Here is a 17722-nt window from a genome sequence, read left to right as displayed (position 1 = left end):
AGTAGTAACTACAATTTTTTTTACCTGCATGTTCTGATTGTGGTGTCCCCAACATCGCCAAAACTCTTCGAGCGTTTCTATCTAATTCTTGCCGTGCGAATGCATGATCAGCCTGTTCTTCCTCCAAGAGACGTTTAACCTCGACTATTTCAGTTTTGAGCTTATCATTTTCTTCCTTTTTGACGTTCGTTTCCTCGTTCAAACGTTTCAAATCATTCTGCATTGTCTGCATGTCCTCCCACGTGCCATCGGTCTGTACAGCTTCGTGCAAACGTTCGATTATATCGGGTCCTGGGACGGCACTGGGTATACCGGACAATGCATTGTCTATGTCGTTGCCGGTCAAGCCCGTTTGTATTCCGATTTCATGATAAATCCTTGTCTTTTCGATTGGTTTATTTCTAGGATAAGGCGGTAAACTCTTATGAACGGAATCCCTAGCACTTAGTGCCTTTTTTTCTGGTTGTCTACCAATACTACCGTCTCTGCTACCTGACCTACTCCTGACCATCTTGTCAGTCTTCTCATTAGTCTTAACAATCGTCATTTTATTCTTATTTCTACGTGGTAACGTTGCGTAAGCATCCAATGCTTTGTTGTCCAAACTAATAGTCATTTTGTCCAAACGTGAATTCTTTACCGGTTCGGTCCTACCGGTATTATAAAGGGTACGCGAACTTGGCAATGGTTTACGTGTCTCCTCGGACGGGGTTGAACCCGGGGTACGAGTTATTCTAGTACTAGAACCACCACGAGATCTCGAACCGCTCGAACCACCTCTACCGCGTTGAGCAAGATCCTTGTTTATTTCTGTAGTCAATACCGAAGGCAGTGAATCTGGTGGGATTGGTCTTGTTCTCGTTCTCTGTTGTACCGTGCCACTAGCAGAACGAAAATTTGACGACATACGAGTATTACCGGTTGTACTCTCGCAATTCGACTCTCTCGCACCTGATTTCTCCCTAGACCTAGCTCTGTCCCTTACAACCGGCTGCGTTTTACCAAGAATATTTCTTGGCGTATTGACCCTTGGTTTCGAACGTGGAGTCGTTGGTACGTAATTAGCGTTCAAGAGAGCTGGTTTCACGCGGCTCGTCTTCGGTGTCTCGCTGTTAATCGTTTTCTTTTTACTCGAGCTCGAAACGGTCGAGGTCCTTTTAGCGTTACTACGATTTGCCCTGGCTGATACGCTACCAGCGATCGACGAACTCTCGCTACCACCTTCGCTCGTACCTTCACCCCCTGTTGTTAATCTAACGTCGTCCGGAAGCGTTGCACATGGATCCTCGTATACGGAACAACAACTAACTAAACTCGAATCGCAGGAAGCTTCGTCGAGACCTCCACAACTGCTGGCATAGTCTATACTGTTTCGGCTACGTACCTGGAAACGATAACGACGATTAGATATTTATTATTTATTATTTATATCATCGATGCTAAGTAAGACACTTTTCTCAAGTTTTTCTTAACGTTCCTTCATATAAATAAATACAAACTAGACAGCTCTCGGAGTTCTTACTTGATATATATGTGTGTGTGTGTGTGTGTGTGTAAATAAATTCGTTTTTCATACAGCTTACTCTCATGTATCGTTCATAAAACAACATCAACCCTTATCATCGTTATTCTCATTAGCGAACCATTAAAAAATCATCGTCTTTAATACAAATAAAAGCAAAAGTTTAAAAGAACAAAAAATAATGTAATATTTTCTTACTCTTGGTACTTCAGTCGCGCAACCCTCGACTCCACTATCGCTTCCATCTTTGCTATCCTTGCTCTCACCCGTGTACTCTTTCCTATCGACGTTAACCAACGACGTAGACGAAGATCTATCTTCTTCCTTATTTCGATTCTCCGATTCCGTAACGTGTATCACCGTAATATTACAATCACTGTTCATAGTACAGTCTGGATCCTCGTCGTCCAACGACTTGTTAGCATCACAAACCGGAGATACAAGATCCTCTGGGACTCCCGAATCTTGTCGTGCCACATTTTGCATTGGCAATACTTTCAAATTGTTGTCCTCGAGAGTTACATCCATATCGAGCTGCCGCTCGATGACCGTCGATGAATCATTCATATCGTCCTTGCCATTCTGAAAAGTTTCGTAAAAAGCATCGATCACTTTTTAAACTCGACAATGAGTTATGTCTATCTATGATATATCGGACATTAGAGTCAGTCAAAAATACGTGTCAACGATAAAAAGTAATTTTTTTAATGAAAATAATTTTGTTTGCTCGTCGAAATAAACGAAAAATAAATAAGTAAAAAATAAACTAAAATAAAGAAAATGTCGTCTATCGGCTGAAGAACGAAGAGATTTTAAAGAGCGATCAGCTGTTTCTGTTATCTTCCTTGTTTGTGGTCGAACTTGCTTTCAAAGCAGTTATTCAAGTTCAAATCTAAAGAGGGTCACAGAAAGAGAGAGAGATCGAGGAAGGATGAGGGAGAGAGAAAGAAAAACGACAGGTGTTTCTCGAATCAGGATGCTTTGTGACCCAAATCAAATACGGGCCAATTTGGTCGATCCTCAAGGTCGATCTTACAATATCCATGTCGCACGTCACATGTCAATGTTCATGTCCATGTCAAATATCCAGTTTCACTTTTTTGCTTTCTCTTTTTCTTTCTTTTTTCTTGATTAAATAATTACGTGTATTCGTTACGAAGAAACAATAATCAAAATTAATTTGATTGATCTAGTTTTGCCGAATTTTTTAATGTGTTTCAGAAGACGAGAAGAAAAACCTTCGAAAAATGTCTTTGCTCGAGAGGAACGATATAATATATTCTACATACATAAAACATACATTACACATTTATAGATAAGTGTAATAAATTTTACACACATACATTATTACATAGGATTATGTGTTCACGACCTATCTCACATCCGTTACACAGTATTTCCGTAGATACTAAATCTGCTTAGGAACGATCAAGCGTGACATGATGTAAACCGAGCAGGATATACGAAGACCGCAAGCTTACGTAGGTATATATATGTGTGAGTTGTTTCTGTGTATGTGTGTATGTATGCAGATATAATTGTACATATATATATACATGCATGTATGTAAAGAATAATAGAGAACTAGCCCAGTTAATGAGAGCCTATTACATGAATACAAGTAAGTTTGGCATCGTCCACTTCTCTCTCTCTCTCTCTCTCTCTCTCTCTCTCTCTCTCTCTCTCTCTCTCGTAGATATTTTTAAAATTAAAAAATTGATCTATTTTCGCGATATCGTACGATAGATTCACTAATAAAAATCGATCCGAGTCGATGATCCCATAAAACATATATTTTACGTTTATATATTAACAAATAGAAAAAAGAAAGAAAGAATGGAAAAAAAAATAAATGGATGAAATGGAAAGATGTGTAAAGTAATTCGAGAGATGAGATCGATAAAAGCCAATTCCATACCGGATTTCGTCTGTCCTACGTTAATCGGAAAGATATTCGATTATCTGGACCAATATTCGAAATTTGTTGACGGAGATGGAGAAAGAGAGAGAGTGAAATCAAGGGGGAGTGCGTGTCTGGATCGCATGCGAGGAGGAGTAAATCAATTACACGGTTTGATTATCGAACCGTTCTATAATTTAAACTATAATTGCTACTCACCGTGAAATGAGAATTACGAAATGTATACTTTTATAATATGTAAAATTGAATATTAAATTCGTTAGAATTCGAATATAATTGAGGAGTGTCACCGTTGACCTGAATTACGAATAAGATGAGTATAATCACAAGTTTTAATGATAATAGTATTATCAGAACTACTAGCAGTAGTATTAATAATAGTAGTAGTAGTAATATTTATTATTGTAAAAACTGACAAGCACTTATTAAAGATAATCAAGATAGATTCATTTAATCTCACATAGTGTTTCTTAATCCTATTAATCAATCATGTTTGATGACAGGGTCAGCTGTTGTGACAGTTTCTTAAAAAAAGAAAAAAAGAAAAACAAAAAAGAAAAGAAAAAAATAAGAAAAAAGAATCTAAAGAAAAGAACAAAAAAACGACTCATTTCTATGATTAATATACCTTTTTTATTATTAGATTCTATCTTTATTATTGCATACCTTTTTATTTATTATTTTATCTTATCTCATTTTTTCTTTGTTATCATCGTTATTATTATTACTTTTATTATAATCTTCCGATCGGCGAACGAGAAACGTCGAAATTTCTCATCGAATTTTTTCGAAACAAAGAAAAAAAAATAAAGAAGGTTAGCTTCGAAAAGTCACGGAAAAGGATAATTGACTTTAAAAAAAAAAAAAAAAAAGAGAGAAAAGAAAAATTACCTAGGGACTTTTGGCCTTACTCGGTATTAAAAATTCCGATGTTATTTATTGACCTCAACATAAACGTAGAGTAGATATTTAATATATCAAGGCTTTCTCTAGCTGAGATAATAATCTTCGTTAAAGATCGCAAAGTGTTTTTTTAATCATGATTCTCTTGCGTGACCTCGATCGTTATTCGATATTAAACGCAGTCTCCCTGGTTACTTGCGTAATTAAAGTGGCACCATCATTAAGAAAATCTAACTCTTTCTCTCGTGTATTACATTACAACAAGCTTTTCTCGTCGTTTATTCTTTCGTATCATATATATATATATATATATATATATATATATATATTACATTATGCAAGATTTACACGAAAGATCGAATATCATCGATCACGTGAAATCGATGGGATCTCGATGTCGATTTCGATTTCTATCTTTCACATGAATAATTCTAAGGATCATATCATCTTCGATACGTGATATTTATACATATGCATATATCTGTCTATATATAAATATTTTTTACCTTTCTTTACGAATCATCAGACTTTCGGAATATATTACATTTCTGTTTAAGATGCATTTTCTTTCTTGTCCTCTCTCTCTCTCTCTCTCTCTCTCTCTAACATTTCCTCATTTTCATATTTTTCAATGTGCATACATATACATATTTTACGAATGATCAATAGCGTTACATAATGACATCACTCGTAATGTCGTATAATCAATCATTATTAAAATATTTGTACAAATTAGTCATAAATAAATTTGTTTATTGTTCCATCAGTTACTCGTGGTTTGTTATCTACAAAGAGATATATTATTATTATTATTATTATTATTATTATTATTATTATTATTATTATTATTATTATTATTATTAATAATAATTTTTTTTTAATTGCCTTAATGTAATAAATCATTTTTTGTTTGCATCTTTCTGTTCGTTGTAATGACTTCCCTTATACTTAAAGAAGATAAGAACGACATCGCGTTGATAATAATCGGCTGATGCACAGTGATTCCCCACCGGCTGTCTAACATTTATCAAAACTTACGATGAACGTTTACGATATCACGTCAATTGCTCTTTACGTTATCTCATTGATATGCTGTCGATTGATACGCTGCACACTGCACGATGATAAAGTATATATCGATATCTCTGTATCCACGCAATGTCTACGAAGATAGATCGAATAAGCATATTTATATATCTGCATGTATTATGTGTATATGATAGTGAATTACTGTCGTCTCTTCGGATCATAAAAAATTGATAAATAAAAATAAAATAAATAAAAAAATCATTTCGAGAAAAAAATATTAAAATAAATAGAAAAGTGTGTGTGTGTGTGTGTACATATGTACGTTGCATATATGCTTGTTGATCTAAGGAAGATAAGAAAAAAAAATTAGGGAAAAAAAGAAAAAAAAAAAGAAAAATTTATTTAAAAACAAACGAGTATCCCGATAAATTTATACCGTGCGGAATGAGGTTAATATAAGATCGTTTATAAAACAGACTTTTAATATTATATCGTTCAGAGCTTGTTCACTTAATTAAAAGAAGCTACTTTACCTATGTATATACGTATGCAAATATTATTTCTAATAAATTCATATCGCAACATTGATATCGCGTGTTTATCGTACGCACAAAAATGCTTTCTCTCTTTTTTTTTTGTTTTTATTTTTCGAATTTTTTAATCATTTCAAGGAGTCCTATTCACTTAATTAAGAAACTACTTTATCTATGTATACACCTACATATCCATTTTAATATTTTTACGTCACATTATCGACATTGGCCGATATTTATCGTTCGAACGTAAAACCTTGCTTTTATTTTTTCAACGAGTTATTTAAAGTTCAACAAAAAAATTTATCAACCTCGTTATCGCGCACCTGATCACTGAAATACTATGCGAGTGGTTCCTTTAACGGAAAAAAAAAGAAAGAAAAAGGAAAAAAAAAAGAAAAAGAAAAAAGATAATAAAAATTCCAAGTTCGTTATCACGAAGGGTAATCTTCGAAGCGATTCGATCGATACGGCAATTAAATCGAGAATAACGCTCGTATCGCTTGAAAAAAATAAGTAGATAGATAGATCCCAGGGGAATTCATTGTTTTAGATTTCTCATTTCAAAATTATACGATTCTACTTATTATATTCTAAGCAAATAAAACGAAAGTTGGCTTCGCGAGTGACGTGGCTACGTGGATCGAAGAAAACTAAAGAAAGTGGTACATTTTTTCTCTTTTTCTTTCTTTTTTCTTCCTTTTGTTTTGTTTTGTTTTCGACGATGATTGTGATATAAAAAGTCCGATGAAAAGACATTCCTCGAACGATGAGAACGATGACGATGATTATCGAGAATGTTGAAAGAGTCAGATATCACTGAAGGATTTAGCATTTCAGGGGCCCGAGTCGTTACAAATTTTATTAAATCTTATTAATTATGTATTTTATATATATATATATATATATATATATATATACACACACACACATATTTTATTTTCTCGTTTCAAATATTCATGCTAATGACTAATTAAGGTATAAAAATGATACAACGGTGGTACTAAAGATATTAAATTATATATATTATATAATATAAATATTCATATATCGTATTATGTCGTGCTTATCTTACCGCCATTTAATTAAGAATATGTCGTCATATAATTTAACTGCAAAATTATAACTTGAAGCTATTAAACACATACGAAGAAATTCTCGAACGCGAGTGATAAACGAAAGCGTAGTTAGCAAGGTCAACAATGAATAAGAGTAAGAGAGAGAAAAAGATAGACATATATATATGTAACGAGAGAGAGACAGTGAATAGAAACAGAAAAATCTTGGGAAGTCCCGAAAAGCATGATAGTTGGTTGGTGGATTGGTGAAGAACCTCGATATTTAACATGCCATTCGTAGACCTTGTTAAATATATACATATGTGCATACGTATGAACGATCACTCTGTATTAGAAGTTGAATATAATCGGCTCGTAGTAGCTACTAACGACACGGTCTGTTTCAAATATTGACATATTGCTTATAAAACGAAGACAGCAAGAGCGACAGAGCGAGCGAGATAGAGAGAGAGAGAGAGAGAGAGAGAGAGAGAGAGAGAGACAGAGAGAGAGAAAGAGAGAGGAAGAGAGAGAGAGAGAGAGAAAAAAAAAAGAGAGATAAGACACGTAATTATATATTTTTTAAAAGTACTAATTAATAGCAATTATGGCAATAATTGTGTAATTTTTTTTTTTTTTTTTTTTGGTAGGAGGGGAACTAAAGTGTTTCCTTTCTTTTTTATTTATATGTATGTGTATGAATGTGTATGCACTTACGCGATTTTTTTTTTTCTTTTATATTAATTACATTGACACGAAAATATCGAATAGATAACAATAATGATAATGAATTTTTTCTTACAAAAATATAATTACGTACTCGGGAATAAAATTGGCTGATACTTCGAGGGGAATCCATTTTTTTACGAAATAGTGCAATGTTCGTGCGTGTGCGTTTTTCTTTATGTTAATTATTTTGTCAATAAAATATCGAATGCATAATAATAACAATAATAATAATAACGATGATGATGATGACGATGATGATGATTTCTTTCAAGAATATAATTCCGATTAATCTTTCAGATAAAACTATTATTATTGGAAGGATTCACTCCACTTGATCAAGGAGTCTACGATCGAAATTGATATTCGAGGAAGATAAGAGATTGGAAATTTTCTAGTGAAATTGATAAAAGACAAGTGATAAGTGAAAGTCAAGGACCTAATAATATTCATCGATACAAAAACCGAAATCTCCCTCTCTCTCTCTCTCTCTGTTTTTGTCTCTGTCTCTATCTCTATCTCTGTCTCTGTTTTTGTCTCTCTCGTTACGGTCATTTCTATCTCGAGTTGAAGAACTCGGGGAAGCACCAACGTGTGTTATGTCCGTATCACGTGAATCCAAGGATCGACCAGTAAACGTGTCGACAAGCGTGCTTTAACAGAAGATCGATCGATTGCTGGTACGAACCTTTTTCTTTGCAAAATCATCAAGGGGTTTGGACGTGGAGGGAGTAACGATAATAAGTAACCGAACATCGACGATATCGGACAGATCGGCAAAAGAATTGAGAGTATTCGGATCGAGAATAAAAATTAGAGAGCCAGGTGTAATCGAGTTTTAATCGATTAATAATGATCTATTACGAGGATCAAACATCATCTAAATCGAACCACGTAATAGCAAAAAAAAGATCTAATATCTTAGTGCCAATAAAAAGATCAAATTGACTTTATTGAAATCGGTAAAACATTTACGATTACGATCAAAGGGAAGAGATCGAACGAAGAATTATTTCTTTCGAGTTCATCGAGAATTTTTATTTGTTTCCTTCGTTGATCCGAGAGAGAACAGTTGACAATAACGTTTCGACGTGATATAATTGACTGATAATAATTATTGAAATATAATAAATCAATAAGATAAAGATAATCGTTGGAAGTATGAAGAAGGATCGGGAAAGTGTAAGAAGATTAAAAGGCGATGGTTTATCGGTGGAAATGGATTCGAATAATCGGATACTCGAGGTCACCGGTGATGGTTGCAAGATTACGTTAACAAAAAATTGTGGTAGTGTGCGCGTCGTCGGAGATGGGTGTCGAATAAAGGTCACTCACAATGTTGGTGATATCATTTATACTGGTGACGGTGGACGAGTTTTGCTCGGTCCAAAATCATCGAAGGAAAAGGTCCAATATTTTGGTGAAGGTGGTAAGATCAGTTTCGATTCTGATTCGAAGAAAATAAATCAGAATTCTGAGAGTACGAGAGATGTCAAGGAATCGATCGTCTTGAAGAATTACCTTGGTACGGATAAGGAAAAGAGTATAGAAATGGAAAAGAAGGATACGAGAAAAGCAAAGACTGAAAAATTAAATCTACAAAAAGAAACAAAAGAATCACTTAATCGTAATAAGATAAGAGATAAGAAGGAAATGAAAAATATAAAAACGACTACAGTTTTTATGACGACCAACCATGAATCTAAGGATTTCTTCCAAGTTAACAAATGGTTCGTTTCTCCGACTTCGATCGTTCGAACATTTGTAGAAAAAGTGCCTACAGTGACAGTACGTGATGAAAAAAAAATTTCAACGGACTCTAACAAATGATGGACATACTTTTTTTCATTAATTAATTTAATATACATATATATATATATATATATGTTTGGATTATTAGAAATATTACTAGAAAATTTCTCAAACATTGGCCAAATGTTCGTTCGATATTTCTCGAATTTTTTTACGAATGTGTCTATCTATAAATAGCATCACGAAATTAGAGATAATTATGAAGTAGAATAAGCGATAATGAGTAGACGTGGAACATCGAAATTGAACGAAATTGAGAAAAAAAACAGGCGGTTAAAATAGAAGAACGAATGAGAAACCATTCTTATGTAATTAGAACCAATTTAAGATTGTTACGAAGTAGAAACGAATTTATATGTAAAATCATATTAGAAACCTCACACTTCGTGTTCCATCTTGCCGATGGTTTTAACGACATCAACACGTAATATATATATATATATATATATATATATATATATATTAACATTAACATAAAAAACGTTATATATATATAATATATATGGAATATTTATGTAAAGTGGTTGTACCTCGACGAAGATATTAGATCTTCTTCAAATGACTGATTTCTTGTATACGAACCTACTACCTCATATCTATATATTCATGTATTATTTAATTTTATTTGAATGTATCCTAAATTTAATTGTGAATAAGTAAAAAGTATTATTTAATATAATTATAATTATCTTGTCTCTACTGTGCAAACAGCGCGGTTTGATCTGTTGACTGAGTTTCTCATCGACTAGAAAATTTAAAAGATATTTTAATGTGTTCTCTTTGTTATAAATGAATTTATAATAAGAAAAAAAAAAAAAAGGAAATTAATGATGTTAAAAAAGGGACATCGAAAGGTTTGCTAATGATGCTATCAAGAACATCACTTTAATTAAAATTTTAAAACGATCTAACGGGCCAAGATCGTAGCTAAAGAACCAAAGAGATTTCAGTAATGATAAAATGATTAGTAGTACATAGTAAGCGTATAAAAAAAAAAAGAAAGAAAAAAAAGAAACGTGTATTAAAGGGAGCATGTACTACGACATAAAGTATGTATAAAGTAGTAAAGTATATGGTTTTAAAAAATTAAAAAATAAGAAATAAAAAATAAAATATAAAAAATAAAAAAAAATTGTATTCAATCGAACACACTTCCTTTCATCTAAACTAACAAAATACAGAATAATGATTATATACGTATATTTATATACGTATGTATGTGTGCAACATTTAAGAAACAAGAATACCTTAAGGTTGAAAGTTTTGTTAGTTCCACTTGAATTTCGCGTGACCCTTGGGCTAACGTGTATCGTACTTGGAATAATTTTCTACACGATGCACAGGAAACGTCCATTAGAGTCGGATAAGTATAATTTACGATCATGTAGCTGCGCCGTTGCACTCGAAGATTCGCATATATATATATATATATATAAAATGTTATAATTATATACATATATAGTGTAGATGTCATTGTCCTATACTATCGTACAAAAATTTAATGTTGTCTTTTATCGTATTAATAATTTAATAAGACGATATAATATATATATATATGAGTATATTAATATAAACTGAATAAACAACATTCAAATAAATTTTCGGAACCGAATAATCTTTTGTCAGACCAAGGAAAACAGGTTCTGAATATTTTTTAAAATAATTTAGTAAATTTGAAGCAATTAGTATGCTGTACGTACGAAGTATAAAAAAACAAATGGTTATTTCCTCTTTCTCTCTCTCTTTCTTTTTTTTAATGTTTTTTTTTTCTATGGTAGCAGAACACGTGATACAAAAAATATTCTCTTTTACATTTTCCTTATCAAAAGTTTGTATGTAGAATATGTACATATTTTATCTACGTATTTTGTAAATTTCAATCGTTTTATATGGACATAAACATTCTCAAAAATGAGCAATCTCAGAACGAGTAATACTTATTTAAAGATTTATAAAAAAAAAATACATACATACATACATACATACATATATACATATATATGTAAATTTAGTGTGTATGTACATTGGTAATTCCCTACTAACTAGTAAATTTCCACGAAAATTACACTTAATTACATATTCTTTTGTAGAGATTGTAATTAGCGATGATTTCTTCGTCGAAGAAGTATATAAATCGATGATTCGTGACTAAACTTTTAATAAAGATTTCGGTACTGGTACCGTGTTTCTCCGCATATACATGTGTGTATATATATATATATATACAAAGAGCTTCCATAATAGATAGCCAAACATCGTCATATTCTATACTCCCTAAGGACGGAAAAAGGTCATATAAATAAACGTTTCAAAAACTTCCTTTGCGAAATATAGAGAGTTTTTCTTTAAGACATATTTTAGAAATGCTTGAAATGAAATTTGCTGTAAATAATTACGTTCTAGAACAATAGACGCATCATATATCATTTCAAAGATACATATATATATATATTTCGTTGCATGGAAACGTTTTGTATGATCAATACCACGAAACTTTTTATTTCTATTTCTATGTAGAATATTCGAAGGTGTATCTTTTATTTTACGTTCGATATTACGAGTAAACATTGAAAAACACTGATGTTGCGATATTCGAACGAATTATTAAGTAAAACAGTATGCTTTCTCGATGAACAATAGAGATAATGATGTGTGTATGTGTTTATATACACATATTTGTATTTTTATGTAGATATAAATGTACGAATAGAGAAGAATTGTTCGTTTAATGATCTATGATATTTTTACGATATATATTTTTACGAATAATCACGTGAAAAGATATTAATAAGATCCTTCTTCGTGCAGAAAAAAATTCTGTAAATAACGTATAAAAAATGAGTATATATATATATATATATATATATATATATATATACACCATAATAATTTTGAAGGAGACGGCACCGCTTCTTCTTTTATTTGAGCGCAGCGTGCATGGTTACCAGAGACTGGCTCTGCGTTTCCGTTTACGGAGTACGGCTTAATATGGTTACCTTATCGTACAACATACATGTACGAACGGATATGTTCGTTCCTTCATTAATTCAAGGACCCATTTGTCGAGGCAAGGGTCTCCAGAGCTATTCGGTAGCTCTTATACGTATACTCGTGACCCAGCCTTCTGCTCGTTGAAAGATCGGTCTACTATTAATGGAGGTCAACTTGAGATCAAATATATATATATATATATATATATATATATATATATATGTATCGTAAGAATTATAAAAAAAAAAAAACGAATAACATAGAAAACAAAAGTTTCCTTCCACATGATGAGAGAAAAATTATTTTTAAAAAATATTTTATATAAAATACTTAAATATATATTAATTTTAATTGTAAATATATAGAGTAAACAGTAATGATAATATATATATTCGTTCGAATTAATATATCATCTATTATAGTAAATATATATATATATATATTGGATAATTATAATTTCAAATTCGATATATAGAATTAAAGAAGAGAATCATTGTTTCACCGTTGTTCTACATCATGAAAAAAATAAATCTTATTAGAAAATTTCAGTCGGACTTTCTCTCTCTTTCTCTCTCTTTCTCTCTCTCTGTCCTCAATGACCCCTAAAATAAGGAACGACACGTTAACAAGGACACGTGTATACTTTTGCTCGGCTCGCGAGCAATGCGTACACGCTCGAACCTTTTTATGCGAGTTCGAAATCCTTCGAACGAGCAGCACCCTTTTTTTCTTGCCACCCTCTCTCTCCCCAAAGAAACATAGCACAGCTGCCTTAACCTACGACAAAAAAGGCTAGAGTACTATACTAGACAATGCGAATCGGAGTTCCGAAGCACGGGAAAATTTCTTTTTTAAATTGTTTTACACGAAGGCTCGTAGCACGTAATAACGAGGTAGAAAGTATAGCACGCAATGCGATATCCTTGAAAAGAATTTTCTTCCTTGATTTTTCTTGATATTTCTTTGTTTTTTATTTTTTTGCTTTCCTAATTCTAAAAATTGAGAGCAAGTTTTTTGAACCAGTCACGAGATTACGATAAACGAAATAAAAGAAAAACTTACTGTTACTTAATAAAAATATTGATCAAACGAATGGAAGTGTAATATAATATTAAGATTTGCAAATTTCGGTCTATTGAAGAAAGAAAGAAAAATTACACTGAGATTTAGAGTGGAATTTCGTTTAACTCGTACTCGATTACATCAGAAGATCTCTCGTCTCGTAAACAAGAACAAACAGCTACGTATTTTTTGAATTTGTCCTTGTGAGTTGTTTCAACAGCACCTTGTATAATAACGAAAACGAGGGATTACATAAGACAGGGAGAGAAAGAGACACTCATACCGTAAAGAACATGATGATATATAAAAGAATGAACGAAAACGGTACTGTCACACTTTGGGGACCACTTTGAGACCATACAAGGTTAAAAAATGTGCGGGAGAGAAAGTTCGAATGCAGAGTTTGAATATCGTTGCTGCTGAGAGAAATTAATTAAATGCAAGATGAATCTCGTTTAATGCGATACGATTGAAAATTAATCGTCGATGTTCTTATATCCATTTCATTAATTTCTCAAAGAGAGAGATAAAGAATGAGAAGAAGATAGACAGATAGATAAATTGACAGAGAAGGAGAGAGAGAGAGAGAGAGAGAGAAAGAAGAGAAAGAAAGATAGACAGATAGACAGTAGCCAAATAAAGCCAAAAAATATAAGATAGGGATAGTTAAATAGGTAGACAAAGAGAAAGATAAATAGGAAGACAGACAGGGACAGAAAGAAAAACAAACAGACGAATATAGAAAGAGATAGAGAGAAACAGACGCATAGTAGAGACTATGAAAGAGAGAGTGAGAGAGAAAGACTGAGATAGAGAGCAGTAATGCTAGGTGTTTATTTGTAGGAGAAGTGAAAAAGGAAAGGTGGGAGAGGGATCGGTGACCTCTCGTGGTAAGCTTCGAATCGAGCTTTTGCACTCTAGTTACTATAGCAAAATTATCAAGTTCCTTTACGATATATATCTATATATATATACATATATACATATCTACATACCTATGTTACATAAAATTATATTACTCGTATCTTGATATATTATTAACGTAGAGCACGTAGAATGAAAATTCTCGATCGTATTAGTCAGTAATAAAGGGAGCTTCGGAAATACAACGTACGTACGTGTGTATGTACCTACATGCATACGTACATATACATGTACATAGATAAATTTAGCAGTAGGTAATAAATATTACGTTACCGTGTTACGTTGTAAACGTTTTGTAAACGTTGTAACGTACGAGACATCGGGTTAAGGAGGCCAACGATGATATCACTCTCCGAAATAAACTTCATCCCGTTATTAAAAGGATCCCAACGAATTATGTTGCGATAAATTATTTTACCTCATTTTTTTTCCTTCCTGTCTTCTCCATCTTCACTTTTCTCTCTTTCTCTCTCTCTCTCCCAATGTTATTTAACAACGACGAATAATTCTTGGAATATTACTCTGCAATTTTTTTTTTTTATTTTCGTCCCTTCGCCCTTCTACCCCACTTTCTCTACTCCAAAATAAATTATATATACGTAATCGTCAATAGATCGCAATGAATTTTGTTTTGGAATGAATTATTTTCTTTCCTTCTTTTTTCCTCGATCCTTTTAATTAATAACGAGGCATAATAATTCTTAGAATTATTATATATATCTTATTCTGCAATATTTCTTCTTTCCTTCTTCTTCGAGAACCTTTCTTTCAGTTTCTCGAGTCGAACGCAATTGCTTGCCACTTTCATACATTTATAATACGATGCCATGGAGAAAGAAAGAGAAAGAGAGGAGGAAGGAGGGAGGGAGGGAGGGAGGGAGAAAGAAAAGAGGGTAGGAGAGAGGGAAGGAGAGGGAAAGGGCAAGAACGAACATTAAACAAGCGCAAAAGCTGCTTGGCGTGCGTTCGATGACTCAATGACGACACATGTGCTTCAAAGGGGAGCACCCCCTCCTGCGAATGATCCCGATCGAGATACGAGAGAGAGAGAGAGAGAGAAAGAGAGAGAGAAAGAGAGAGAAAAAGAGAGAGAGCCACGTGGCACTTGGCAAGGGAATCGCCGGAGTGAGATAAATCTATTTGCGACGCCTCCCCTCCTACATGACCGACCCTCTGTCGATCCTGTTCCCTTGCAAAAGCAACGATAAAACCTTAACGGGATTATTCGAATTTTTTTTTATTTTCTTTCGCCGAACTGCCGGCCTTTTAACGTACCACTCTACATCCTAACAAGTTTTTTCGTCGAAATCTAAAGGAACTCTTCTCGAAAAACTTCATTCAAAAGAAAAAATAGGAAAAAGAAAAATAAAGAAATCAAACTCGATACTTCTAGACGAATCTTTCCTAGAAAATATTCGATATTTGTCTTCGTTATAAAAAGATTTTTATTCTTAACTTTCGTTCTTTTAAACGTTAACGCTCTCTCTTTCCTCTTCATTAATCTGAGGACAATTAATATTTCAGATTCGGATTAGAACAACGAAATTGAAAAAAAAAGATAGAACTTGTTGGTTGAAATAATTTTTATATATATTACGTATAAAAAAAGGAAGAAAGAAAGAAAGAGAAAACGATCAATTTTTTCTTCGATTTTACGAATGGAAACGATTTCGAAAAAAAATTTTCGAGAGTATTCGTAAATAAGATTGATGATCTGAGAGTACGTATTTTGGTAAAAATTTTGGGATTGATTCGTGTTCGACTTAATATCTCCAGCAGAGTTTGCTCGTGCAAAGTGCCATTAAAAGAAAGAGGGAGGGAGAGAGAAAGGGAGAAAGGGAGAGAGAAAGAGAGAGAGGGACAGAGAGAGAGAAAGAGCAATGCGATCCATCCAGAGTCTCCCTTCTTTTGCACCATAGCAGCCGCATGGCTCGGATTAGTCAGGACCCCTCTCTTTCTCTCTCTTTCTCTTTCTCTCTCTCTTTCTCTCTCGTTTCTCTCTCTTGCATCTCTCGCTCGAAATCCGGCCGTGTTGCGCGCGGATATATTTACCGTCTCGTTAAAATCATTCTCGACGCAAGCTGCCTCTCGGTTTGACCCGTTCGCAACTACAGCGAAATCTACAGAGAGTGAATTTGTAAATTTTCTGTCGAAATCTCTCTTTCTCTCTCTTTCTCTCTTGTTTGCAAGTCATGCACATATATCTACGAATATACCTACGTACATACATATGTGTATGAAAATATATATAAATATATATTATTAATGCAAAAATCTGTATTTATGTCTGTTCGTTGTAATTTCTTTGTAACTCTTACTACTTTCCTTCGATCCAGATTAAAATTTTATTTAATTATAATTTATATCACGACGGAGAGTATATACTACTTGATTACATCCATCGTAACATAAAAGAGAAAAACGATTATAAAATAATAACAGTGTTGTAAACAAAGAAAATTGGATATTATCGAATAGCATTACCCGCGTGTTAAAATCTTATTTCAAAAAAAGATCGCTGACGATAAGCAAGGAATTGTATGCAGAGGGAAGAAAAAAAAATACGAAAAGAGATAGAAAAAAGAAAAATATATACAAACAAAAACGAAAAAAAAAAAAAACAAAAAAAAAGAAAAGGAAAGAAAAAAAATATTTACTCCAAAACTCTTGCACATTCCGCGAGAATACAAAGTTAGATCGTAGGCGGAGATAAATGACTCGAGGGAGCAAATATAACTTGGCGAGAATGAGCGAAACGTTCGTCGGCAATACTGCGAGCCAGCCCTCGATCTATACCCTAAACGTTTCTCTCGTTGATGAGTTTTCTCCCATGAGTTTTGGATTTCAAAGCGACACGCACGAAATACAATTTCGATTAATCGTTAAATAGGTATCTTGATCAATTATTAAAGAGAAGAAAAAAAGAAAAGAAAAAAGCAGTATTTGGGAGACATCTTGATTTATTAACGAAAAACGAAGGAAAACTGAACGAAACGATTCGTGGGACGAGTTCTTTTGGTATATAGAAATTATTTTTTTCTCCTCGTTTGGAATTTTTTTTTTTCCCCTTATAACGAGTATAATAGATATCGAACGCGATACTTTCACGTGTTGAATCGAAACTTTTCTGGAAAGTAGATTAACCCTTTCACTGCTGAAACCGTAATAATACGTTCTGTGAAGTGCGTATACGCCATATTGAAACCGTAAAGTTTTACAAGGATTCGATTTCTTTTTTTTC

The 17722-nt window shown here is 33.0% G+C and overlaps 2 protein-coding genes across 6 annotated transcripts in view; one reads left to right on the top strand and one right to left on the bottom strand.

The window, feature by feature from the left end:
• LOC127071551 (uncharacterized) overlaps positions 1–17722 on the bottom strand; it is a 28285-nt gene that overhangs the window by 4808 nt on the left and 5755 nt on the right. For 4 of the 5 annotated variants that reach the window (XM_051010939.1, XM_051010940.1, XM_051010938.1 and 1 more), the window contains 2 exons: positions 1721–2104; positions 25–1384 (listed from right to left, as the gene is read on the bottom strand). In XM_051010939.1, coding sequence (XP_050866896.1) covers positions 25–1384; positions 1721–2089 — 1729 coding nt within the window. In that variant the 5' untranslated portion in view covers positions 2090–2104. Of the gene's footprint in view, positions 1–24; positions 1385–1720; positions 2105–4852; positions 4936–17722 lie in introns of those variants that run through there. The other variant, XM_051010941.1, reaches the window with a different exon arrangement.
• LOC127071573 (uncharacterized) lies at positions 7148–9857 on the top strand. The gene is made up of 2 exons (XM_051010998.1): positions 7148–7533; positions 7993–9857. The coding sequence occupies exon 2, from the start codon at positions 8854–8856 to the stop codon at positions 9520–9522; it is 669 nt and encodes a 222-aa protein (XP_050866955.1). The 5' UTR covers positions 7148–7533; positions 7993–8853; the 3' UTR covers positions 9523–9857.

The sequence above is a fragment of the Vespula vulgaris genome, chromosome 22, assembly GCF_905475345.1.
Source record: "Vespula vulgaris chromosome 22, iyVesVulg1.1, whole genome shotgun sequence".
Taxonomy (NCBI): Eukaryota; Metazoa; Arthropoda; class Insecta; order Hymenoptera; family Vespidae; genus Vespula; species Vespula vulgaris.
The sequence above is the reverse complement of the archived record's forward strand: the minus strand, read 5'-3'. Positions and strand labels throughout refer to the sequence as shown.

Coding starts and splice junctions, on each gene's coding strand:
- LOC127071573 (XM_051010998.1), top strand. CDS start 8,854: ATGAAGAAGGATCGGGAAAGTGTAAGAAGATTAAAAGGCGATGGTTTA.